At 50.9% G+C, this 24,976-nt stretch overlaps 1 protein-coding gene across 1 annotated transcript in view; it reads left to right on the plus strand.

The window, feature by feature from the left end:
- The window catches only part of LOC135216964 (intermembrane lipid transfer protein Vps13-like), an 840,085-nt gene that overhangs the window by 214,143 nt on the left and 600,966 nt on the right, over positions 1 to 24,976 (plus strand). Inside the window, 2 exon segments of the mRNA XM_064252490.1 lie at positions 1,739 to 1,891; positions 9,203 to 9,380. Coding sequence (XP_064108560.1) covers positions 1,739 to 1,891; positions 9,203 to 9,380 — 331 coding nt within the window.

Here is a 24,976-nt window from a genome sequence, read left to right on the forward strand (position 1 = left end):
ACTGCTTCCTTTCGAGATATCACAAGGAAGTATCTGTTTCTGCTGTCTCTCGCTACGGCAAAAAGTCAGCGAGTTGCGCGCCCTTGAGTCACGAGTTGGTTTCAAGGGAGACTCTGCGATTTGTTCGTTCCACACTCTTTTTCTTGCTAAGAATGAGAATCCCTCGAATCCCTGGCCCAGGAGCTTCGAGGTAAAAGGCCTGACTAGTCTGGTAGGCAGATAGGTCCCTCTGTCCAGTCAGAGCACTTAAATTCTATCTGGACAGAAAGAAGCAGTTGGGGGGTTCGCAACACGGTCTATGGTGCTTGGTAAAGGACCTCAAAAGACCGATGTCTAAGAATGCCTTAGCCTTCTTTGTAAGAAGTGTGATTACCGAGGCGCATAAGAACTGCCCAGATGACACTTTTAAACTATAAAGAGTAAGAGCTCATGAAGTAAGGGCAATCGCGACGTCTATTGCGTTCCAAAGAAATATGTCTCTCAAGAATATTTTGGATGCAACTTATTGGAGATGCAACTCAGTGTTTGCATCTCATTACTTAAAGGATGTGCGCGTTACGTATGAGAAATGTTATTCTCTAGGTCCGTTTGTGTCAGCACAGACGGTTCTGGGTACTGGAGCGAGCACCGATCCTTAAATAAGTGTACGTAACCCTCTTGTCGGATGCGTTCTTGGATTTCCTGTGCATGGAAGTGTCAGATGTCGCACAGGCGGCCTTCACTTCTCTTCACTAGGAGATCGAGTGGTAACTGACTTTTAGAGTGGTACAAAATTTTTTTTTTTGTACTTTCATGTGTGTTTATCGAGTTTTTGGTTGTTTGCTTAGAGTTTGGGGATGGCTCTTGGCAATCTTAGAACTAACTCGGGTGTTAGGATCGGGTGATCGGGATCGGTTGTGTGCTCCTTAAAGAAGGCGTGTTGTCATATAAGCGGATTAGCACCCATTGACAAATGCCAGTTAGGCTCTGCCGAGTAAGTGGACAAGACCCCATCGACAGACCCACAAGAACTCTTGGCCGCAGATCACTATCTCGCTAAGGCTCTTGAGGTGAAGCAGACTCCTAGGCAGTAGCCACGAAGTCTTCCACCTAATAAGGTAGGAACCAAGGTATATAAACACCTACAACATATGTTGTTTACCTGTCTATTCAGTAGTTAGCTGTCTTGTGCCCTCCACCAAAGGGTGTCAATCAGCTAAGTATATATCTGACAGGTAAGTTGAATGTATGAAAATGATATTGTTATGATACAATAAAGTTTCATACATACTTACCTGGCAGATATATACGATTGATGACCCACCCAGCCTCCCCGCAGGAGACAGGTGGAAGAGAAAATCTGATTAGAAAACAGGAATGGTTCCTAGTCCTGCCACCCAGAGCGGGGCGGTAGATCACCTGACCTACCTGTAGCGAGTGCCGCAAAATTTGAATTTCTGTCGGCGACGACGGAGTCGATAGCTAAGTATATATCTGCCAGGTAAGTATGTATGAAACTTTATTGTATCATAACAATATCATATTATTATTATTATTATTATTATTATTATTATTATTATTATTATTATTATTATTATTATTATTATTATTATTATTATTATTATTATTATTATTGATAGTACACAGGTTCTGTATATCAGTCTTTTTCAGAATCATATTGTAAAAGTTGGCTACAGTTTACTCTATTACACAAAAGTTATGTATGTATTTTGTTATTAAAACTAGAGTTTTATTTCAGGCTGCAGGCTGCTGCTCTCAATCAGCTGGAGGTTGTCAAGGAACGTAGTGCCACTGGCCTTCAGAATGTTATTGATAACCAAAGTATCTTAGACTTGGATGTTTGTTTTGCTGCATCCCATATAGTGATTCCAGAAGGAGGACTCTATCAACAGTAAGTTAAAATTACTCTGTAAAAGTGAAATGTAACTACAGAGTTTTCTTCTTTTAATTGATTTTGTGTTAAAGTTTTATTATTCAGCATTATTTTTTAAGGAATTTACAAGTACTGAGAGACGTGCAATAAATCTTTAAAAAATGTTAGGGCATATTTAATATGTCCATGAAACTGCAGTTGTTTATTCCATTAGTAGGTACTATATCATGTACTATATCATCTAAAGTGTGCCATGTGCAGCTCACCAAAAGTAGAACCAGAGGTTCTTTATATTATAGTATCCCATTATCCCCAATCCATATTTTTAATTTTGTTCATGAAACTTACCTGTCAGATATATATATATAGTAGCTGTATTCTCTGAAGTCCGACAGAATTTCTAAAACTTACGACACACGTAGTGGGAGTTAGGTGGTTAGTACCCATTCCCGCCGCTGGGAGGCGGGTATCAGGAACCATTCCCATTTTCTATTCAGATTTTCTCTGTCACCGGTACTGTAAACACCTGTTTCCAGTACCTCTGCCTCAGGATTTTGGAAAACTTCTTGGCTATTTGAGTATCCTATTGACTTTTGGTTTTTTGACTTTGGATCGGTAGCTAGGCACACGTTAATTGTGGATTGAATTGGATTTTGGCTTGATTTTTCCTTTAACAAAGATGTCTGGGTCTAGTTCGGCTAGCGCCAGGGTGTGTTGTAAGGATGAATGTAAGGTGAGGCTACCGAAAGCTTCTGTAGACCCTCACACAGTATGTAAGAGTTGCTGGGGACAATTGTGTATGTATGATAATCGTTGCATAGAGTGTGAAAGTCTGACTGATTCCCAGTGGAAGGCGTATGAATCCTACGTGCGCAAGTTGGAGCGTGATAGGATAAGGAGGTCTTCCTCCAGGAGCAGGTCAGAAAGTAGACAGGGCTGTAATGTTTCTCCTGCTAACCCTCCAGTAGCCTTTGCAACCCCTAACCCAGTAGTGTTGCCTTTGGGCCCTCAAGTGGTGTTTGCGGAGGGTAATGCCCTTTCTGTGATATTGGATTCGCTTCGTATTCTTGAATCCAAAGTGCTCGCCTTGGAGAATAAGGATAGTGCAGTGAAGTGCAGTGATAGTGCCACTAGTGAAGTGGAGGGGGCGTCAGATCGGCCCTATAGCGCCTCTAGGCTGGGACCTCTGCCGGACTCCCAGGACTCAGGGAGAGGGCATGTCGAAGGCCGAAGGAGGGTTGCGGGGAACCCCCACCGATCTGGCGTCCCTTCAGCAGTACCTGTAGACGCTTCCCAGGCTGCAAAGGAGCGTGCTCGTGCACGTCTCCTTAAGGAATGCTTTTCGTCTTCCGACGCGTCCTCCCCGCGCAAGGGGTGGGAGTCTCGATCGGATTCGCGGCCTTTGAAGAAGAGTTTCCCAGAGCAGGACGCTTCACGTCCTGTTGCGTATGATCTGCGGTCTTCGCCAGAGAGCTTCGCCGCCTTTCCGCCGCAGAAGAGGACTAAGACGTCATCCGACGGTGACGCCTTCGAGCGCCCCAGTCGCTCTAGATCTAGGGCAGTTCCTGTGAGAAGGAAGAAGGCGTCCCCTTGCCCCTCGTCTTCTCACAGGCGCAGCCCTTCTCCTAAGAAGGAGTCTTCTCATACCGAGAAGATCATCCGCTCTATGCAGCAGCAACTTGCTGCGTTTCTTGCTCAGGAAGAGGCAGTACCCCAACATCGGAGGAAGGATGACAGACTGCCGATTAAGAGGACCAGACAGTCTCCCTCGCCTTTGCCTCGCTCGTCTCTTTCTCCTGATATGTCGCCCTCTAGATTTCGTACTGCTCCCCAGTGTCTTTCTAGAGGTGACGATGAACGTCTTTTGGCACGTTCATCCATTGAGAGAGCAACATCACCGCTTTCGGGGCAAGGATTGTTTTCCTGCTCCTTTGGACGCTCCACTCTCTTCGCTGCGTGACACTCGGTATTCCGACCATGACGTTTGCTCTTCTGCTAACGAGGACGTTGCTCCTGTTAAGTCTGCTTCAGTTCAAGCTACTTCGCGCAGTAGTGTACATCGCCTTCAGGTTTCTCACTCTGTTAAGGATGCTTCTCGTGCTGCTAAGCATGTCGCCCCGCAATCTACCAAGATGGACTCTTGCCATTCTGAAGCGCCTCGGACTTCTCGGATGGACGCTCTACGTGACGTTTGTTATGACGCTCGTCAGGACGCGGGGCGTAACGCTTCCCTGGACACTCATAGAGATGCTCGGATGGACGCTGACACGGACGCTCGTCGACGCTTGGACGCTCTTCCCGACGCCGCTCGTGACGCTTCTCTCCCGCAAGGAGCTCCTCGTATTTCTTCGCTTCAGGGAGTTGTTGATACGGTTCCTGAACCTGCTGGAGTGCCTTTAGATGATGCTCTCTCTAGTGCTTTGCCTTCGTCGTCTCGGCATCGTTCTTCTATGAGACTTGGACCTAAAGGTCTTTTGCCTCTTCCTTCGGTGGTTCAGACTAACAAGGAAGAAGGGGAATTAAGCTGTTCTTCGGAAGATGCTAACAAAGAGCAACCTGCGACATCAGCGTCTTCGGATTATCAGGTCCTGGCTCACCTTCTTCGTGACTCGTTCTGTGATACTTTTCAACCCTCTGCTCCTCCTTCTCCGCCTTTGCAATTTTCGTCTTCGAAGGCCAGCAAGACCTCGGGTTTCGTCAAGATGAGGACCTCTCTTTCAACCAAGAGAGCTTTCCGTAAAGTTCACGAGTGGATGGAGTCAAGGAAGGCTCAAGGAAAGAACACCTTTGCCCTGCCTCCGTCTAGGCTTAGCGGCAAGGCAGGGATGTGGTACGAAACAGGAGAAGACGTTGGTCTGAAAGTTCTTGCTTCTGCACAAGGGGACTTCGCCAGTCTGGTGGATGCACCTAGAAGGTCTCTCCTTGCTTCAGCGAAAGTGACATGGACGCCTTCAGAACTTGATCACCATCTAAAGGGCTTCTTCCGTTCTTTAGAGGTGTTCAACTTCTTGGACTGTTCTTGACAACCAGTCGCGTAAGCCGGATTCGATTAGCCTGGGGGAGCTGTCCAGTGTCTTGGCATGTATGGACAAGGCTGTCAGAGATGGTTCGGAGGAGTTAGCTTCTCATTTCTGCACAGGACTATTGAAGAAGAGAGCGCTGTTTTGTAACTTCACAGCAAAGTCTGTTTCTCCCTCACAGAGGGCGGAACTGTTGTTTGCTCCTTTTTCGAGCCATCTCTTCCCCCAGGCTATGGTTAAAGATCTTGCCGTCAGTCTGCAAGAAAAGGCTACACAGGACCTTCTGGCCCAATCTTCACGACGTCCTGCAGGTCCTTCAACGTCTTCGGGACCTCAGTCTGTTAAGAGATAGAAGCCCTTTCGAGGCGGAGCCTCTGCGAGATCTTCCCCCCGAGGAAGAGGCCTTCCCAGAGGCAGAGCCCCTGCTAAGTCCAGGAGCAAGAAATGAGAACCCTGTCCTTCATTCGCCGGTAGGAGCCAGGCTGCATTTATTCGTGGAAGCCTGGAGAGAGAGAGAGGCGGACAGCTGGTCTCTCAACGTCTTAGAGAAAGGATACAAGATCCCTTTCCTGAAGCCGCCCCGCTGTGCACGACTCCCAGGGATTTGTCTCCCGCTTATCGTTGGGAGAAACGTCGAATCCTTTACGATCTCCTTGAGCAGATGCTCGAAAAGGGAGCAGTAGAACAGGTCTTGGACCTGGAATCACCAGGCTTCTACAAAAGATTGTTCCTGGTGCCAAAGCAGTCGGGAGGTTGGCGGCCAGTATTAGATGTAAGCAGTCTGAACCTCTTTGTGGAGAAACAGAGGTTCAAGATGGAGACGCCTCAGTCAGTCCTAGGGGCCTTAAGACCTGGAGATTGGGTGGTATCACTAGACCTTCAGGACGCTTATTTTCACGTCCTGATACATCCCCAATCAATGAAGTACCTTCGGTTCGTCTTGAAAGGGAAGGTATTCCAATTCAGGGCTCTTTGCTTCGGACTGAGCACAGCCCCTTTGGTTTTCACCATCTTGATGAAGAATGTGGCGAGGTGGCTCCATCTCAACAACATCAGAATATCTCTCTACCTAGACGACTGGCTCATACGAGCCTCTTTGCAAACCCGGTGCCTGGAGGACCTGCACACGACTTTGACCTTAGCTACGTCCCTGGGACTTCTGGTAAACTTCGAAAAGTCACAACTGACCCCAACACAGTCCATCGTGTATCTGGGGATTCAGATGGATTCAGTGGCTTTTCGAGCTTTTCCGTCCCAGGAACGTCAGCAGCAAGGCTTAAGCAAAGTATCAGCCTTTCTAGGGAAAGATTCATGCTCGGTGAGGGAATGGATGAGTCTGCTGGGGACCATTTCCTCGCTGGAGAAGTTTGTTTCCCTGGGGAGGCTGCACCTCAGACCTCTTCAGTTCTTCCTGTCGGACAGCTGGACAGACAAGAACGACCTAGATATGATCCTAAAAATCTCGGAGGAGGTAAAAAGCCATCTAAGATGGTGGCTCGATCCTCTGAAGCTGTCAGAGGGACTTTCCCTCAAGCTTCAGAGCCCCGACCTAGTGTTGTTCTCCGACGCGTCCACCACGGGGTGGGGAGCAACACTAGGGGGGGAAGAAGTGTCAGGCACCTGGAGAGGGGAACAGGTAGCCTGGCATATAACCCTCAAAGAGCTGACAGCCATCCAGTTAGCGCTCCAGTTCTTCCAGGACAAAGTCTCTCGTCGCATAGTCCAGGTCAACTCGGACAACACCACAGCCCTGGCCTACTTAAAGAAGCAAGGAGGAACGCACTCTCGGTCCCTGTTCGCTCTTGCAAAGGAGATTCTTTTATGGGCGAAAGCACGGGAGGTCACGATCCTAACAAGGTTCGTCGCTGGAGTCGAGAACGTCCTTGCGGACCTCCTCAGTTGGCAAGGGCAACTGCTGCCGACAGAATGGACCCTCCACCGGGAGGTATGCCAGGAGCTGTGGAGTCTATGGGGACATCCTCTAGTAGACATCTTCGCGATGTCGAGGACGAGGAGACTTCCGCTTTATTGCTCCCCTGTTCTGGATCTAGGAGCAGTGGCAATAGACTCCCTTCTCTGGGACTGGACGGGTCTGGATCTTTACGCCTTTCCCCCGTTCAAGATCCTAGGAGAAGTGCTAAGAAAGTTCGCAGCTTCAGAAGGAACGAGGTTAACGCTGATCGCCCCCTTCTGGCCCGCGGCAGACTGGTTCACAGAGGTCATGTCCTTCATAGTAGACTTTCCGAGGACACTTCCGTCAAGGAGAGATCTACTCAAACAGCCCCACTTCGAGAGGTACTACAAAAACCTCCCCGCTCTGAGTCTGACTGCATTCAGACTATCCAGAAGTTGGCCAGAGCGAGAGGCTTTTCAAGACCTGTGGCAAGAGCTATCGCCAACGCAAGGAGGGCTTCCTCACTTGCAGTGTACCAATCGAAGTGGGCAGCTTTTAGGAGTTGGTGCAAGAAGAAGGGCATTTCCTCCACCACGATCTCTGTGAGCCAGATCGCCGACTTTCTTCTTTACCTGAGACAAGAGTTAAAGTTAGCAGTCCCGACTATTAAGGGCTACAGAAGTGTTCTTTCTGTAGTCTTTCGTCACAGAGGCCTGGATTTGGCTAATAACAAGGATCTTCACGATCTCTTGAGATCGTTCGAGACTTCCAAGGTGCCTCACCCTAAGTTGCCTTCTTGGAACTTAGACGTGGTTCTTAAGTTTCTGATGTCGGGCCGCTTTGAACCACTTCACGCTGCGTCTCTAAGAGACATAACAAGAAAGACTATTTTCCTAACTGCTCTGGCGACGGCGAAGAGAGTTAGCGAAATACAAGCTATCAGCAAACACGTCGGTTTCAAGGGACATTATGCAGTTTGTTCTTTGGGTACGACGTTTCTGGCAAAGAACAAAAATCCCTCCAACCCTTGGCCTAAGTCTTTTGAAATTAAGGGTATGGCTGAAATCATTGGTCGGGAGCCAGAGAGAGTCCTGTGTCCTGTCAGGGCTCTAAAAACCTACTTGCAGAAAATGAAGGAATGTAGAGGTCCTTCTGAGAACTTGTGGTGTTCAGTCAAGAGACCGGATATGCCTATGTCTAAGAATGCTCTGGCATTCTTCTTGAGGGACACTATCAAGGAGGCGCACTCATCGTGCAGTGACAGTGACAGGAAACTGTTAAAGGTGAACACCCACAAAGTGATGGCTATTTCGACCTCGGTAGCCTTCAAGAAGAACATGGCTCTCAGCGACATTTTGAGTGCCACCTTTTGGTGTAGCAACTCGGTGTTCACTTCGCACTACCTGCGGGAGGTGAAGACGACGTACGAGAACTGTTATTTGCTAGGGCCATACGTCGTCGCAGACACTATTTTGGGGGCAGGAATTAGCACTCATCCTTTCCCATAGAAAAGGGTTAGGTGAGTTTTTAATAATTTGTATTGTTTTTTGGTCGTAGGGTCGACCGCCTAAGGCGGACTTCCCTTCCGTTAGCCTAAATATGTGGGATTTATTTTTGTTAGGGTAGCTCAGGTGGTGGTTTTTGCTTCGTTGCCCTCATAAGTATGGTCATCTGGTCTAGTCACATTGTGGTCACGTCCCCGTTGACAGATCATCTAGAGCGCACCAGCTACACAGGCAACTCTAGTAAAGCAGAGGCAGACTTGGGTGACAGTAATCACGAAATCAGCTATGCTAACAGGTAAGGAACCAAGATGTCAATCATCTGCATGTATATGTTTCCTAAAATCCTATTCTGTCTCTCCCACTCCCAAAGGTGGGATTCAGCTATATATATATCTGACAGGTAAGTTTCATGAACAAAATGATATTGTTATGATACAATAAAGTTTGTTCATACTTACTTGGCAGATATATATATTTAAAGTACCCACCCACCTCCCCTCAGGAGACAGTGGGAATAGAAAATCTGAATAGAAAATGGGAATGGTTCCTGATACCCGCCTCCAAGCGGCGGGAATGGGTACTAACCACCTAACTCCCACTATGTGTGTCGTAAGTTTTAGAAATTCTGTCGGACTTCAGAGAATACAGCAATATATATATCTGCCAGGTAAGTATGAACAAACTTTATTGTATCATAACAATATCATTTTTTAATTTTACTTTTGTGTTTTTCTGTCTAATTTTTTAATCATTCTTGTAACACTATTTAAATTCTCACTCATCATTTAATAGAGTTCTTTGGCAGCCATATAGGAGTTTAAGGTTGTGTCAGTGATTTGGTTAAATTGCTTCATAATGATTAGTAGCAATAATATAATACCTTATCAAAACATTGTTGTTTTCTTTACAGAGGCTGTTCTGCGCTTGTGTTGACCTTAGGTAGCATGAAAATGATAAGTGTACCACGTGATAGAAAAGCTCCTGGTGTGGCAGATCTTGTTTCATTAGGCTTAACACAGCAAGAAGTGACTGAGGCGATTAGAAATTCCTCTTATGATTGCTTCACCATTGAGTTAATAGATATACAGGCAAGTTGTTGCTATCCATATTTGACTGTAGATTTGATGTGCAGTTTATGGTTAAACCTAATAAAAATATCATTTGTGATACTGGCTGAAATCAATGTTTCCAATATCGTAAGATTACTGAGATAAAGATGTGGACTATTTCTTCAGTTATGTATCTGAATGCTTATAATACAAAGTGGAGCCACACAAAAGACTAACCTGTATCAAACTGTCTTATGCAGACCAACAAACCAAATGAATATTGGGCTTTCAGTAATTATGAGTTAGCTCGTTTTAGGTAAATGAAAAGACATCTTGGTTTTGAGTGGAAATTAAAGGTATTTTTGATAATTTCTAGCATGCAAATTACACGAGTATGGTAATTTTTGAAATCTCATGAAATACAGCTGTCTATGAGGTCACTGGAATATTGGCTGGAAGATAGTAAGTTTCATTTAATCCAAGGCATTTGTTTTGGGTTTTATTTTTAGAATACTTTGCATATTTAAATAGTTTTTGTTCATACGCGAACAAACCTTCGGTCTTAACAATAGGATAATTTCTAGCGCCTAGCTGGATCCGGTTAAAAAACAGATGAAAGCAAGGAATCTTGTGATATCTGGGAATGCATGCGTAGATCGGATGAAGAGTGGTCAAGGGCCACTCACCTACGCCACCGCGTCAGTCTTTTCTTTAACCGCCTGGGCGAGAGTCATGGTTAACCTCTCTTAGCCTTTACCCGGTTCATTGCCCGTTTCGATTGTGTTTAGTGTGTGTGTGTGTGTTTGGCTGATATTATGGCTGCTTCTGCTCCTTCTCGGCCTCGTCAACGTGTGTGCCCCGGAATTCCAGGTTTTCCGTGTTCTCGTGTTTTGGCTTCGGCGGCGACTGATCCCCACATCACGTGTAGCAGGTGCCGTTCTAATTTTTGTACTCTAACGAATCCTTTCACGGAATGCCGGGCATGGCCTAAAGAGCTGTGGAAGTCGTTTTATAACAAGAGAGAACATCGGAGGCTTTTGACTCTTCCTTCATAGGAAGGTTTTTCGCCTCTTCCAGATGATTCGTCTCCTACAGTATTCACCCCCATAGTAGCGTTGTTCCTGTGTCTCCTTCCTTTTCTTCCATTGATTCGTCGCTGGAAGTATCGGGACGCCACCAGGCTGATGTTTTTAATGTCGCCTTTTCTTCTTCGGGAGTTAATTTGATTCCTGGGAAGGGGGAGGCTTTTTCATCATTCTTATTTATTCCAGAGTCGGAGGTGTCCAAGATGGCGGCGATTTGGAAGATGCTCGGGCTAGGGGATTCCCCGTCATTGGAGGGGTTGCTAGCACCCTTTATGGAGGCTCACTACCCCCCTCTTCAGGGTGTCCAGGCCATCCCCCATGCTCCCGGCCTCGTCTTCGTGGGTAGCTGAGGTCAGCCATCTTATGTTGCTTCATCATTATCTGCTGCTGCTTCTTCGAGTCAGAGGGAAACTGTGGCATCAGCCCCGTTGATGACGTCACAGGATCCATCATTGTGTATTCCTCCAACAGTGGCGTCTGATTCCCCTTCACACCGAGGGGGAGCCGTGATATCACCACCACCTGTGACGTCATTCCCATTGATGATGTCACTCCCAGTCGTCTCCGCTGCACTGCCTCTCTCAGATGTGACGTCATCCCTGCCACCCAGTTCGCTACATCTCCCTTCCATGTCATCAGAGCCTTCTCTTGCAGATCAGTCTGAGTTTATATGCCAGGCAGTGCTTAAGAGGTTGGACTCTGTTTTGGATGATAAGTTGGCTGGCTTGTCGGCTGGGAGGACTGGAAGGAAACATGTTGCTTCGTCCCCGCCTCCTGTGAAGAGATCGCAAAAGAAGCCAGTGCTGTCTTCCTCTCCCTCTTCCCCCTCCAACCCACATTGGCGTATCAAGTGTTGGAAGGCTAAGAACTTTGCTCTTTCTTCACCTATGAGGGAGGAACAACGAGGACGTGTTCTCAAGAGTGTTGGTGTTTTGTAGAGTGTTAGTGTATCTTCCCTAGTGCAATCTGCAGTGGCTGCTTCATCCTCTGCATTGAATTGCGGGCGTGTTGCAACCTCCCCCGTCTGTACACATTGCGAGCGTGTTGCAACCTCCCCCATCCATGCACATCGCGAGCGTGTTGCAACCTCCCCTGTCCGTGCACATGATGCAAGTGCTCCTTCTTCTCCAAGGCCTATTCGTCGCCGTAAGGATCTCAAGGCGCCTGTCAAGAGGTCGAAGGTGGTGAGTGCAGAGTTGGTGCAGCAGGAGTGGTTGCCTGCTCCTCTCACTGGTGCTTCCAAGAGTTTGACTCTGGGGGATTCTCCTTCGATCTCTAGTGTTTGGGATTCCTCTCCAACCCACGTTCGTACGTCTGCCACGCCCGTGACCATTCACGGACATGTTAATAAGTCATATGTTGGAGGAGTATATAGTGATGTTCCTGGTGTTATAGTGGGTTCGTCTCAGGAACCAACACGTGGACCCAGCCCAGACAGGTTAGTTGATGTTTTGGGCTGTTTGGCTGCTGATACTTCTGTTAATATTAATGGGGAAGGTGCCTTAGAGGAGCCTACACATTCCTCTCGTCGTCGGTCTCCGTTGCTGGAGCAGGAGGAGGGAGACACACAAGCGTTTTTGTCTTCCTTTTCAGAAGTTGTTGATCTCATTCGTGGGTTCAACAATTTGGAGAGTAGGACTCAGGCTCGGTTGTCTTACACTCTTTCTTGCTTGGAAGCCTTGGTGGGAGCTACACAGGATCCCAAATAATCTCTTCAGCTTTCTTTGTCAGGGCACGTCCAGTCAGTCTTGCAGAAGGTTAACACCTCTGTTTCGGACCGGGACGGTTCGCTTTGCTCTAGGGGCTCTTCCAAGCTACTACCCCCACCTTTCATGAGACATAGGAAGTACTATGCTACGAACTCTGCTTTTTTGATGTTGCGCCATCTTAACCCAGACGTCATTCGCCTGAAGCCAGGATTGACTTTGAAGCAGGTGAGGTTGGTGGCTTCGTCCTTGTCTCTGCAAGATGCCTCGGCATTGGAATCTACGGCAGCCTTCATGTTGCAGACGGTTTCTTGGCTGGACTTCTGGTCTGTGGTCATTGCCAAGATAGCTTCTGACAGGTCCCCAGAAGGGTTGGTGAGTGCATCCTCGTGTGCCAGTCTGTTGCAGTCCGGAGGCAAGGTGTTTTCATATATGGCTCACCTCAGTGTTAATTTATGGGCTAACCTTCTTCTGATTAGAAGAGACGCAGCTTTGTCTAGGATGGAGAGATCAATTGACACGGAGTCCTTGCTGGCATTGAGGAATGGAGATCTGTTGGAGTCCCAGTTTTTGTGTTCTCGGACAGAGCTCGAGAATGCGATAGACTGGCACTGGGCTGACACCAAAGACAGACTGGTGCACCATGCCTTGTCTAAGTCGGAGTCTCGTCCTCAGAGATGTCCGACACCTCCTCTTCCCCTGTCCAACAGTAGTCAAGGAGATCGTCGCCTGGTAGGCCGTCGAGGAATTTGAGTTTGGCAGGACCTTCCCGTTCGACTGTCTAGGTCAGAGGATCAACGTCCCTTTCGCTCTTGTTCCTTTAAGCCAAGAAGGGACCCAAGGGGCAGAGGTAAAGGGGGCCGTCAGTAGGTTAGGCGGCGCCTCTCCCTCTCCTGCGCTATGGGTGGGGAGTTGCCTGCTTGGCCACTGGGCCAAGTGGTAGAGTTATGGGGCGGAGAAGTGGGTGGTAGATGTCCTTCGTGTGGGGTACCTACTGCCATTCAACTTCTCTCCCCCTCTGTCGGACAAGCCGCAGCTCAGGAAGGCATATCCTCCAGATTCTCTGAAGTTCTTGGCTCTTTGGGAGGAAGTGCAGAAGATGCTGGACAAGGATGCAATAGAGGAAGTGGTGCATCCGTCTCCTGGGTTTTACAGTCACATCTTGGTGCCCAAGGCGTCGGGAGGATGGAGACCTGTGATCAACTTATCCACCTTGAATCACTTCATCAGGAAGACACTGTTCAAGATGGAGACCCCGTTGACAACAGCCCCTCAAATGTTCACAAGGGTCTTCTCTCTCGTGTCAAGTTGGGGCCATGCTTGGGATCTGTTTGCTGAGTTACCTCGACGATTGGTTGGTCTTGGCAGTTTCCAAAGAAAAGCTGCTGCAGGACAGGGATCGTCTACTTTGTTTCTGTCTGGAACTGGGCATTGTAGTCAACCAGGAGAAGTTGAGCCTTGTACGCAGTCAAAGGATTCTCTACCTGGGCATGGTCATCGGTACGATAGTGGCAAAAGTTTTCCTGTCGGATCAGAGATTGGAGAAGTTGCGGGTGGTGGCACTCGACTTCCTGTCGGAACCACTTCAGTCAGCTCATCAGTGGCAGGTTCTTCTGGGAGTCATTCTTGTTGGAGGGGGTTGACGGTCCTACTCCTCAAGATGCGGTCACTCCCGAGATCCAGAGGAACTTTGCAGAGGTCATTGCGCTGATTCGTCAGCACAACAACCTCGGGGAAGGATCGCCGCTCCCACCTTTTGAGCCCATGTCCTGGCTCGAGTCGTTCTGAGGGCCCAAAAAGGAACCCAGATTGACGGTGGGTCTGCCGCGATCGCAGCTGGCTGACTCAGTGCTAGATCAGGTGGACTCGCTCGTCTCCGGACAGGAGGGTTCGCTCAGGTCTGGCAGGTCGTCCAAGCTACTTCTTCCTCCTCTACTGCGACTGAGAAGGTTCTATGTGCCATCAGAGGATCCGATGCCGCCCGAACAGGTTAACCTGGAGCTAGCCAGGCTAACTCCGGGAGTGTCTCTGCAGCAGCTCCTGTCGGAGAACCTTTGGTTCTCGCAGCAGGAGGCACCAGCCCTGGAATCCACCGCCATGGCATCTTTCCAGGCAGTCTCCTGGCTGGACCTGTGGTCCCTCACAGTGTCCAAGGTCGCAGCCACCTCCGGAAATATTACTCTTGAAGGGGACTCGGCTTTCAGGAGACTTTGCCAGTCTGGAGGTAGGGCCATTTCCTACCTCGCCCACCAGATGGCAAACCTGTGGGCCAACCTGGTACTTAGGCGTAGGGACGCAGTCCTTACCCGAGTGTCCAGGGCGGCTGGGCGTGAGGCGGCATTAGGACTACGCAACGGACCTGTACGGAGTTCCTCCTCTCTTTTCCCTGGAGAGACGATGGACGCTGCGGTGGAAAGACGTTGCACTGATGACAGTGATCGTGTGGTACACCAGGCAGTTTCGAAGGCTTCTGGGCAGCCTCGATCAACTGCGGCCAAGCCTAAGAGTTTGGTTAGCGCTTCCTCGGCTGCTAAGACGGTTGCCTCGTCTAAGTCCCGAGGAAAGACTCTCCCTTCGACTTCTGCCAGGGGAGGTCGCCATCAGCCCCCCTCCCAGCCCTCCTTTCCTCGAGGAGGGGCGGGGAAGAAGTCGAAGAGAGGCGGGAAACGCTAGGGACGGCGTTCCCCCTCACCTGCTGCCGGAAGGTGGGGGGGTGCCTGGCGAGCCATTGGGCAACATGGCAGTGCTACGGTGCCGAGACCTGGATAGTAGACGTCCTTCAGGAGGGATATCTACTACCCTTCGAATCTCGGCTACCCCTCACCTCCAACCCGGTCCATCTTCAGACCTACGTTCCGGGAACATCAAAGGACGTAGCACTTCGACAGGAGACCAAGATCATGCTGAGCAAAGGAGCTGTGAAGATCATCAGGGATCAGTCGCTGGGCTTCTACAGCCACCTTTTCCTGGTGGAAAAGTCTATGGGGGGCTGGCGCTTGGTGATAATCTCTCTCCCCTGAACCGATTCATTTGCCAGTCTTGGTTCACGATGGAGACGGCACATTCCGTGCTCGACTCCATCAGTGAGAACGATTTCATGCTTTCAGTGGATTTGAAGGACACATATTTCCAGATACCCGTCCATCAATCCTCCAGGAAGTACCTCCGCTTCATCCTCAACGGGACGGTGTACCAATTCAGGGCACTTTGCTTCGGTCTCTCAACCGCCTCACAGGTGTTCACGCGAGTGTTCACGCTGGTGTCTGCTTGGGCCCACTTGTCCGGGATACGTCTTCTGAAGTATCTCGATGACTGGTTAGTCCTGGCGAGCTCCCGCTCGCAGTTGCTACGGGACAGGGATCGGCTTCTCGAATTCTGCCATGATCTGGGGATCGGGGTGAACTTCGAAAAGACCATCTCGAACCCAAGCAGAGGATGAAGTACCTGGGTATGGTGAATGACACGGTAGCAGGGCGAGTCTTCCCCGCAGACTCGCGGATCAGCAGATTCAGGGAGGCAGCCGACCGGCTCCTGTCTCGGCAGGAACAGTCAGCTCAGCAATGGCAAATCGTGATCGGCCACCTGTCGTCACTCGAGAAGTTGCTCCGTCACGAAATCTTCACCTGCGGTCTCTTCAGTGGAGACTAAAGGAGAGTTGATCACAGGCAGAGGACCCACCGTACTTCCCCGTGTCCCTTACGGAGGAGGTGAGGCAGGACCTAGCCTGGTGGCTGGACGACAGGAACCTCGTAAGAGGAGTGCCTCTCCGCACTCCACCCCCGGAGATGTTGCTGTTCTTAGACGCATCCACCGAGGGATAGGGCGCACACCTGGAGGAGTTGCTGACTGCAGAAGTGTGGGACCATCACGGCAAGCACCTTCACATCAATGTCCTGAAGCTCAAGGCAGTGTTCCTTGCTTTCCAAGAGTTCCGGGACTGCTTGATGGGACACTCGGTGGTGTTGATGTGCGACAACACCACAGTAGTGGCATACGTCAACAAACAAGGGGGCCTAGTGTCCCTCCCGTTGCACCAGTTGATGCTGCAGGTGCACGAGTGCACCGTGGCTCACTCAGTAGAGCTGTCAGCCCGCTACATTCCAGGCAAGAGGAATGTAGTAGCAGACAAGCTCAGCCGTCGGGATCAGGTGATAGGGTCCGAATGGTCCCTACACCAGGACGTGGCGGAAAGGCTCTTCAACCTGTGGGGGCGTCCAGTAGTGGATCTGTTCGCCACCCAGCACAACAGAAAACTCCAGGTTTTCTTTTCAGCCGTGCCGGACCCATGGGCAGCTGCAGAAGACGCTCTCCAACACCCGTGGGACAACCTCTTCGCCTACGCCTTTCCCCCCGTTCAGCCTGATTCGCAAGGTGATCATCCGAGTGCTGGCCACCCGGAATCTCAGGATGATCCTGGTGGCTCCCAAATGGCCCCAGGCCATTTGGTATCCGGACCTGCTGGCTCTGCTTGCAGAAGCACCGAGAGAGATTCCCCTTGGCACAACCTTCTCGTCCAGCCACATGTAGAACAGTACCACCGAGCAGTCCAGTCTCTACATCTTCACGGCTGGCTGTTATCCACCATCTCTTGCGAGCGAGAGGATTTTCTCGCAGAGCAGCAACAGATATGGCTGGACATGTCAGACAGTCCTCTGCAGCTGTGTACCAGGGAAAGTGGGCCGTCTTGTGTGGTTGGTGTCGTAGACAGGGTCTATCTCCTCTCAGAGCCACTCTTCAGCAGGTAGCGGATTTCCTCGTTTTTCTTCGCCGAGACAAGCTCCTCTCTGTCCCCACAGTCAAAGGATATAGAGCCGCCCTGGCACTGGTCCTGAAACTGAGGGGATTGGATATCTCAGACTCGTTCGAGATCTCCTTACTTATGAGGAGCTTTGAGAGGTCTTGCCCACCCAGGGAACTCAGGCCCCCGGGGTGGGATGTGACTCTCGCGAGTCCTTAGGAGTTTGACTCGAAGACCCTTCGAGCCACTCCGAGAGTCGTCAGACAGGGATCTGACCCTCAAGACCCTCTTCTTGCTGGGCCTGGCATCGGCAAAGAGAGTAGGGGAACTTCATGGTCTTTCCTTTGACGTTAAACATTCCAGGGGATGGGGATCTGTGACGCTCGATTTCGTCCCGAACTTTGTAGCTAAGACTCAGAATCCGTCGATCCCTGACGACAGGTTCGAGTCTTTCACAATCCCCTCCCTATTGGATTTCACCGACAACGATACGGATGAGATAGTGCTTTGTCCTGTGAGGGCGCTGCGACGCTATATGAAGAGAACTCGGCACCTCAGGCCTGAGTGTCGACGCCTCTTCGTTAGCACCAGGGTGACCAAGAAAGAAGTATCCAAGAACACACTTGCTTTCTGGCTACGTGAGGTAATCAGGAGGGCGTACGAAGCTGATGGTAGCGACGACATCCGTACCCTTCGTCCAAGAGCCCACGAAGTCAGAGGCATTGGTCCTTCCCTTGCGTTCCGCAAGAACTTCTCCATGGCACAGGTCCTGAAGGCAGGGGTCTGGGCCAACCAGACCACCTTCACCTCCTTCTACCTTCGGGATATTGCCCACAGGTCCTTGGATACTTTTTCCTTGGGACCCGTGGTGGCTGCTCAACACGTTGTGTAGCTTACCCAGCACCCGAGCAGGCAGAACAGCATCAAATCCTGGTGTGACTAAGAATGAATGAGTGAATGAGAGTGTGACTGGCTTATTTTCCCCATCTTTTTCTCCCCTCTACCTGTGGGCAGAGGGACACGGTCGTCACCCCACTGGAAAAGGACAAGATGCAGGTAAGCTACTCGACCGAGCCCCATCCTATCCTTTTCATTAGGGATAGGAGTGAATATCAACCACTTCCCCCAACAAGGGGGGGGGAAGTGGAAGCCAACAAGAGACAAACCCATAACTTTATGTTGCCTCGTGCAACAGGAACAAGTTCTTGCTTGCTAGTTTTAAGAGGTACGTTTGCTTCCCTCTTATTACTTGGGTCCAGAGGTCTGACCATTGATCCTGTGGTACATACCCCGATCAATTGGGCAGAGGCTAGGATCCCTCCCTCTGCTCTTACGACCAGGGAGGGAATCCAAGGTTGTTCGAACACCAGTCTGTTCTTAAGACTCAGATTCCTCCCACCAAGAAGTGAGTCTTCCTATTGTAAAAGGACCGATGGTTTGTATTACGTATCGGAACAAATGGTAATTTGTTGAAAATTGCATTTTTTCCTAACTATACAAACCTGAGGTCCTTTACATATAGTCCCACCTCATGCCACCCCTCACTCTGTGTTTTTTCCTGGGCCTAAAGCAAAAGTGATTCTTCACCGTCCAGTTGTGCTGCGCGCGCACTGTCGGACAAGCAGTTAACTACCGAACTCCCTTGTTCGAAGCTTACGGCTGTTCCAGCTGCCGCTAGTTACCTTCCTATTGTAAAAGGGCCTCAGGTTTGTATAGTTAGGAAAAATGCAATTTTTGACAAATTGCCATATTTGAAGCTATCATTTTTTTTTCAAGTTCAACCCTTTGGTTGAGACCAGGTAGCTGATCAGTACCTTCTAAGACTTGGCTTTGGGACAAGGAGAAAACGTGAACTCAGTAGATTTTAGGAGACAACACACACCCTATCATCTAAAGGACAGGTCAAGTTTGTAACTTTGTGGCGGGATCACAAGCTTAAAAACAAGCGGGCAAATCCCCCCCACATAAACCTAATCAATCCAGCTGCCAAACCCACCCTCAGTCACACTTTCCTCTTCACACTACGGAATACACCCAGGACAATTGACCTACATAAACCCAAAAAACAAAAAACTCTCAAAACACATGTACTTACCCAACTCAAGATACTCCGGGCTATGCTGTGCTGTCCGGTGGTCGAGGTCGCTGAGACACTAACAACTACAAGACAAAACCAAGAACCATAAACCCACAACTCAACAACACAGCAAACCAACAAGGAACACAACCACAACTCAACAACAACCAAGGAACACAGCCACAACAAAATATCAATGCACAAACAATCACTAACACAAAAAACAACAACCAAAAAGGTAACACTCACACCCGCTAACAACACCAAGGAATCACAACAGCTCACCAACAACAACCCTCAATAACTCACAACCACACCAAGAAACCGCAACAGCCTTCAACAACAACAACCCTCAACTATAACAATCACATATAACCCTCAACTATAACAATCACATACAACCCTCATGAACTCAAAGGCACAACAAATCTAACAGCACAGGCACAACAACTTCAAATCAAACAACATCAAACTTAACAAAACAAACAACAAATCAATAACACAACTCAACTGACTCAATTCCTTCAAGACTGCTGCCGACACTACTATAGCCAGCTCTCACCAAAGACTGCTCAAAGACTGACCAAAAAGATTCACTCAAAACACAGAACTCCGATCTCTAACAGCACCACAGACAACCCAGAACTTACCAACAGCCAGTTCAATCGTTAACCATCCAGACAGCAATTACACCCTCTCTCTCTCTCTCTCTCTTCTCTCTCTCTCTCTCTCTCTCTCTCTCACAGACGTTGTCAAATGGAACTCCATAACTCCTCCTTAACTTTATTTAAGAACCCACAGTTAAACTGCTTGTTTTAATGTTAATATTCATTTTCCCATATAAGCACCTTTTTTTGTACTTGTATACAATGTAGTTGTTCCGACATGTAATACAAACCCTCGCTCCTGTAGCATATGGAATTTAATCAGCGCCAGCTGGAACCAGTCTTAAGCTTTTGAACAAGGTGGTTCGGTAGTTAACTGCTTGTCCGATAGTTGGGAGTCCCGCCCGACTGGGAGGTGATGATTCACTTTGCTTTCGGACGCCATCGGAACAAGACGTGCTCTTTGCCGCTCTGCCCGCTGTGTCGTATGCTTGGTTTACTTCTGTACAAAGTTCATCACTACTTTTTCTCTAACCCTGTAGTACTTGTACGTGTGAAAGCTTGTAAGTAGTACTTGGTTTTTTCTTTGTTTACTCCATTATTCGTGGTAAAATGGAAGGCCATGAGCCGGAGAGACCCCCGCCCCCCAGTCAGCCGCAGATTGTGCCCTGGTGTGGAGGGCCGTAGGTGTGGCCAAGAGTTCTCCGCTTGATCTGCTGCCAGTTCCTGTATTGCTGCTGGCGCTTGCACTGCCGCCAGTTCCTGTTGCTGCTGCTCCCGTACCAGTTCCTGCTGTCGTCGCTCCAGCCCGTGGTGTTGCTGCAGGTCCCTCCAGACAGGTGCAGCTGGTCCCTGTTGCTTCAGCAACTGCCCCAGCTCTGTCCTGGATGGAGGACCTAACGGTGGTCCTGAGGAAGCTGATGAAGAGAGGAAGGTGTCGTCGTCTTCATTGTCATCTTCTTCGCTCCCGTGTATGGCTCCTTCCCCTTCGAGGGGCGTCGCGGTCCGCCTCTTCACTTGATCAGTCGAGTGTAGAGGAAGGAGCGCGTCACCCCGACATTCAGTTGTGCTCGGGGTCTTCCGTTCGCTCAGGGTGGGACCCCCCCGGCAAGCGTGAACCCCCCCCTCCCCACTAACCTGACCTTTCCTTCCTCAGGTATGCCTGCCGCTGGTGGTGTTCTCGGGCAGGTCTGGTACTCGCTTGGGCTCCTGGGCACACTGAGTATTCAGGGGCTGCTGTACCACCTGGCTGTGCGTGGACCCAGGCTGGTCACCCATGGACCAGAGACGTCGACAACAACCACAGTGTCAGTGCCGGGGTATGCTGCTGCTCCTCACCTGGTCTACACCCAGCACGTGGCCATGGTTACCCCGACAGCCGCAGTTCAGGCTCCGCTGCCGTGTTTGCTGAGGAAGGAGATGACCCTGTCACCTGGTTTCGCTGCCCTCACCCCAGCCCGACTTTCGGTGTCCCAAGAGTTCTCCGCTTGATCTGCTGCCAGTTCCTGTATTGCTGCTGGCGCTGCACTGCCGCCAGTTCCTGTGCTGCCTTGGCGCTTGCCCTGGCCGCAGTTCCTGTTTGCTGCTGCTTCTCCCCCCGTACCAGTTCCTGCTGTCGTCGCTCCAGCCCGTGGTGTTGCTGCAGGTCCCTCCAGACAGGTGCAGCTGGTCCCTGTTGCTTCAGCAACTGCCCCAGCTCTGTCCTGGATGGAGGACCTAACGGTGGTCCTGAGGAAGCTGATGAAGAAGAAGAGGAAGGTGTCGTCGTCTTCATTGTCATCTTCTTCGTCGTCGTCTGCAGCCGCCTCTTCCCCTTCGACTTCCAAGGCCACACAGCCGAGGAAGAAGAAGGTAGCTTCCTCCCCCCCTAAGAAGTCTCGCTCAGAGACCTGTAAGGGTCTGACCACTCCGGTGGGACAGTTGGGGCTTTTGCTGGTCCTCCTGTTCCTTCGGGAACGGGGCCTGCCTCTCCTTCCGCAAGGAAGAAGAAGACTGGGACCAGAGGGGTACTGGCTAACACTGGTACTTCTTCTCCCGGTGCCAGAGGTTCTGCCTCGGCACCAGGAACTGTCTTGGCCGCTCATTCGTGAGTGGTACCGAGTGTACGGTCCCCCGCGGGTGACCCTGCAGCCAGGATCCAGGCAGCTGAGCCTGTTTGCCGCCAGGATCCAGGCATGGAGAGGAAGAAAGGCGAGGAAGAGGTCCCCCCTGTCGCCAGGACCAGCCTCGGCTGGGCCGGCTACTGTGATGCGCCGTAAGGACGGGCCTCGCTCCCACCGCAATAGCGTCAGGTCTTCCTCTCCTATCCCTTCAACCTCCTCAGGCTTCACCGGGAGTAGCGAGGCGATTAGGAGCGACCGCGACGAGTCCGCTTCTCTCGGTCCTTCCATGAGGGCTTACGAACCTGGCACAGTCTTGGGACTGACCAGATCGTACGCCCAAGTGGTTGGAGGAGACCAAGAGGGGTCTGTCGTGGTTCCTCCTGTGGAAGGAGGAGGGTCTCAGGAGGCGTTCTCCCTTGATCTCCCCAGGACGCAGTCACTCCTGAGATCCAGAGGTCGTTTGCAGAGGTCATCGCGCTGATTCGTCAGCACAATGACCTCAGGGAAGGATTGGTGCTCCCGCCCTCTGAGCCTACATCAAGGGTGGAGTATTCTGGGGTCCTAAGAAGGAACCCAGGACGACGGTGGGTCTGCCCCGATTAGCCTAGGCCGACAGTGTGTTGGGCCAGGTGGACTCTCTCGTCTCCAGACAGGAGGGATCACTTCGGTCTTGCAGGTCGCACAAGCTACTTCCCCCTCCTCTACCACGGCAGAGGCGCTTCTACGTGCCTTCGGAGGACCCACTGCCACCCAAACAGGTTAACCCAGAGCTGGCTAGGCTAACTCTGGATGTGTCTCTTCAACACCTGCTGTCCGAGAACCTCTGGTTCTCGCAGCAAGAGGCACTGGCGTTTGAATCGACTGCCATGGCAACGTTCCAAGGAGTCTCCTAGCTGGACCTGTGGTCCCTCACAGTGTCCAAGGTCACGGCCTCCTTGGGAAACATCACTCCCGAAGGAGACCCGGCTTTCGGGAGGTTGTGTCAGTCTGGGGGTAGGGCGATCTCCTACCTGGCCCACCAGACGGCCAACCTGTGGGCCAACCTGGTACTTAGATGTAGGGACGCAGTCCTCTCTTGAGTTACCAGGTCGGCAGGGCGTGAGGTAGCTTTGGGTCTGAGAAAGAACCGGTGCTTGGTTCCCCCTCTCTCTTCCCAGAGAGATGGTGGACACTGCGGTGGAACAGCAGCGCACTGATGACAGTGATTGCCTAGTCCACCAGGAAGTGTCGAAGGCAACTGGGCAGCCTCGAGCCACTGCGGCTAAGCCTAGGAGCTTGGCTAGCGCATCCTCTGCAGCTAAGACGACGGCCTCGTTGAAGCCGAGAGGAAAGACCCAGGCTTCGACTTCTACGGTAAGGAGTGACTGTGAACCCTCCTTCCAGTCCTCCTTCTCCCGAGGAGGAACCGGAAAGAAGTCGAAGAAGGGGAAAAGCTAGGGACGGCGGATGTCCTTCGGGAGGGATATCTACTACCCTTCGAGTCGCGGCTAGCCCTCGCCTCCAACCTGGTCCATCTGCAGACGTTCGTCCCCGGTTCTGCCAGGGATGAAGCGCTTCAGCAAGAAGTAGAAGCCATGCTGAGCAAACGAGCTGTGGAGATCGTACAGGATCAGTCTCTGGGCTTCTACAGCCGACTTTTCCTGGTGGAGAAGTCATCGGGGGCCTGGCGCCTGGTGATAGATCTCTCTCCCTTGAACTGATTCATTCACCAGACTCGGTTCACGATTGAAACGACATGCTCAGTGCTTGATTCTATCAGGGAGAATGACTTAATGCTTTCAGTGGACCTGAAGGATGCGTATTTCCAGATACCCATCCACCAGTCCTCCAGGAAGTACCTCCGCTTCATCCTCGACGGGACGGTGTACCAGTTCAAGGCACTTTGTTTCGGTCTCTCAACGGCCCACAGGTGTTCACGCGAGTGTTCACTCTGGTGTCTGCTTGGGCCCATTCACGATTGGCTGGTCTTGGCGAGCTCCCGCTCGCAGTTGCTACAGGACAGGGATTGACTCCTCGAATTCTGTCGTGATCTCGGGATCGTGGTGAACTTCGAGAAGTCAGATCTTGAGCCCAAGCAGAGGATGAAGCACCTGGGCATGCTGATAGATACGGTAGTAGGGCGAGTCTTCCCCACAGACTCGCGGATTAGCAGGTTCAGGGAGGCAGCCGGACGGTTCCTGTCCCTAAAGGAGCAGCCAGCTCAGTAGTGGCAGGTCGTGATCGGTCACCTGTCGTCTCTCTAGAAGTTAGTCCCTCATGGGCATCTTCACCTGCGGTCTCTTCAGTGGAAGGTAAAGGAGAGTTGGTCACAGGCAGGAGACCCGCTGTACTTCTCCGTGCCTCTCACGGAGGAGGTGAGGCAGGACCTAGCCTTGTGGCTGGATGACGGGAATCTCGTAAGAGGAGTGCCCCTCCGCACCCCCCCCCCCCCTCCCTGAGATGCTGCGGTTCTCAGGCGCGTCGACCGAGGGATGGGCGCACACCTAGAGGAGTTGCTGGCTGCAGGTGTGTGGGACCATCACGACAAGCACCTTCACATCAATGTCCTGGAGCTCAAAGCAGTGTTCCTCGCTCTCCAAGAGTTCCAGGAACGGGTGATGGGACACTCAGTGGTGTTGATGAGGGTCAACACCACGGTAGTGGCATACGTCAACAAACAGGGGGCCTAGTGTCCCTCCCGTTGCACCAGTTGACGTTGCAGGATGCACGAGTGGGCCGTAGCTCACTCGGTAGAGCTGTCAGCCCGTTACATTCCAGGCAAGAGGAATGTAGTGGCAGACAAGCTCAGCCGTCAAAATCAGGTGATAGATAGGGACCGAATGTTCCCTTTACCCAGACGTGGCGGAAAGGCTGTTCGACTTGTGGGGGAGTCCAGTCGTGGATCTGTTCGCCACCCGGTACAACAGAAAATTCGAGGTTTTCTACTCGGTTGTGCCGGACGCATGGGCAGCTGCAGAGGACGCTCTTCAACACCCGTGGGACAACCTTTTCATGTACGCCTTTCCCCTGTTCTGTCTGATTTGCAAGGTGATCAGCAGGGTGCTGGTCATTGCGAATCTTTGGATGATTCGTGTGGCCCCCAAATGGCCTCAGGCCGTTTGGTATCCGGACCTGCTGGCTCTTCTCGCCGAAGCACCGAAAGAGATTCCCCACTGGCACAACCTCCTGTGCCAGCCACATGTGGAACGGTACCACCGATCAGTTCGGTCCCTGTCTCTTCACGGCTGGCTGTTATCCACCATCTCTTGCGAGCGAGAGGCTTTTCTTGCCGAGCAGCAACAGAGATGGCTGGATACCTCAGGCAGTCCTCTGCAGCTGTGTA

The sequence above is a fragment of the Macrobrachium nipponense genome, chromosome 7, assembly GCF_015104395.2.
Source record: "Macrobrachium nipponense isolate FS-2020 chromosome 7, ASM1510439v2, whole genome shotgun sequence".
NCBI classification, from domain to species: domain Eukaryota; kingdom Metazoa; phylum Arthropoda; class Malacostraca; order Decapoda; family Palaemonidae; genus Macrobrachium; species Macrobrachium nipponense.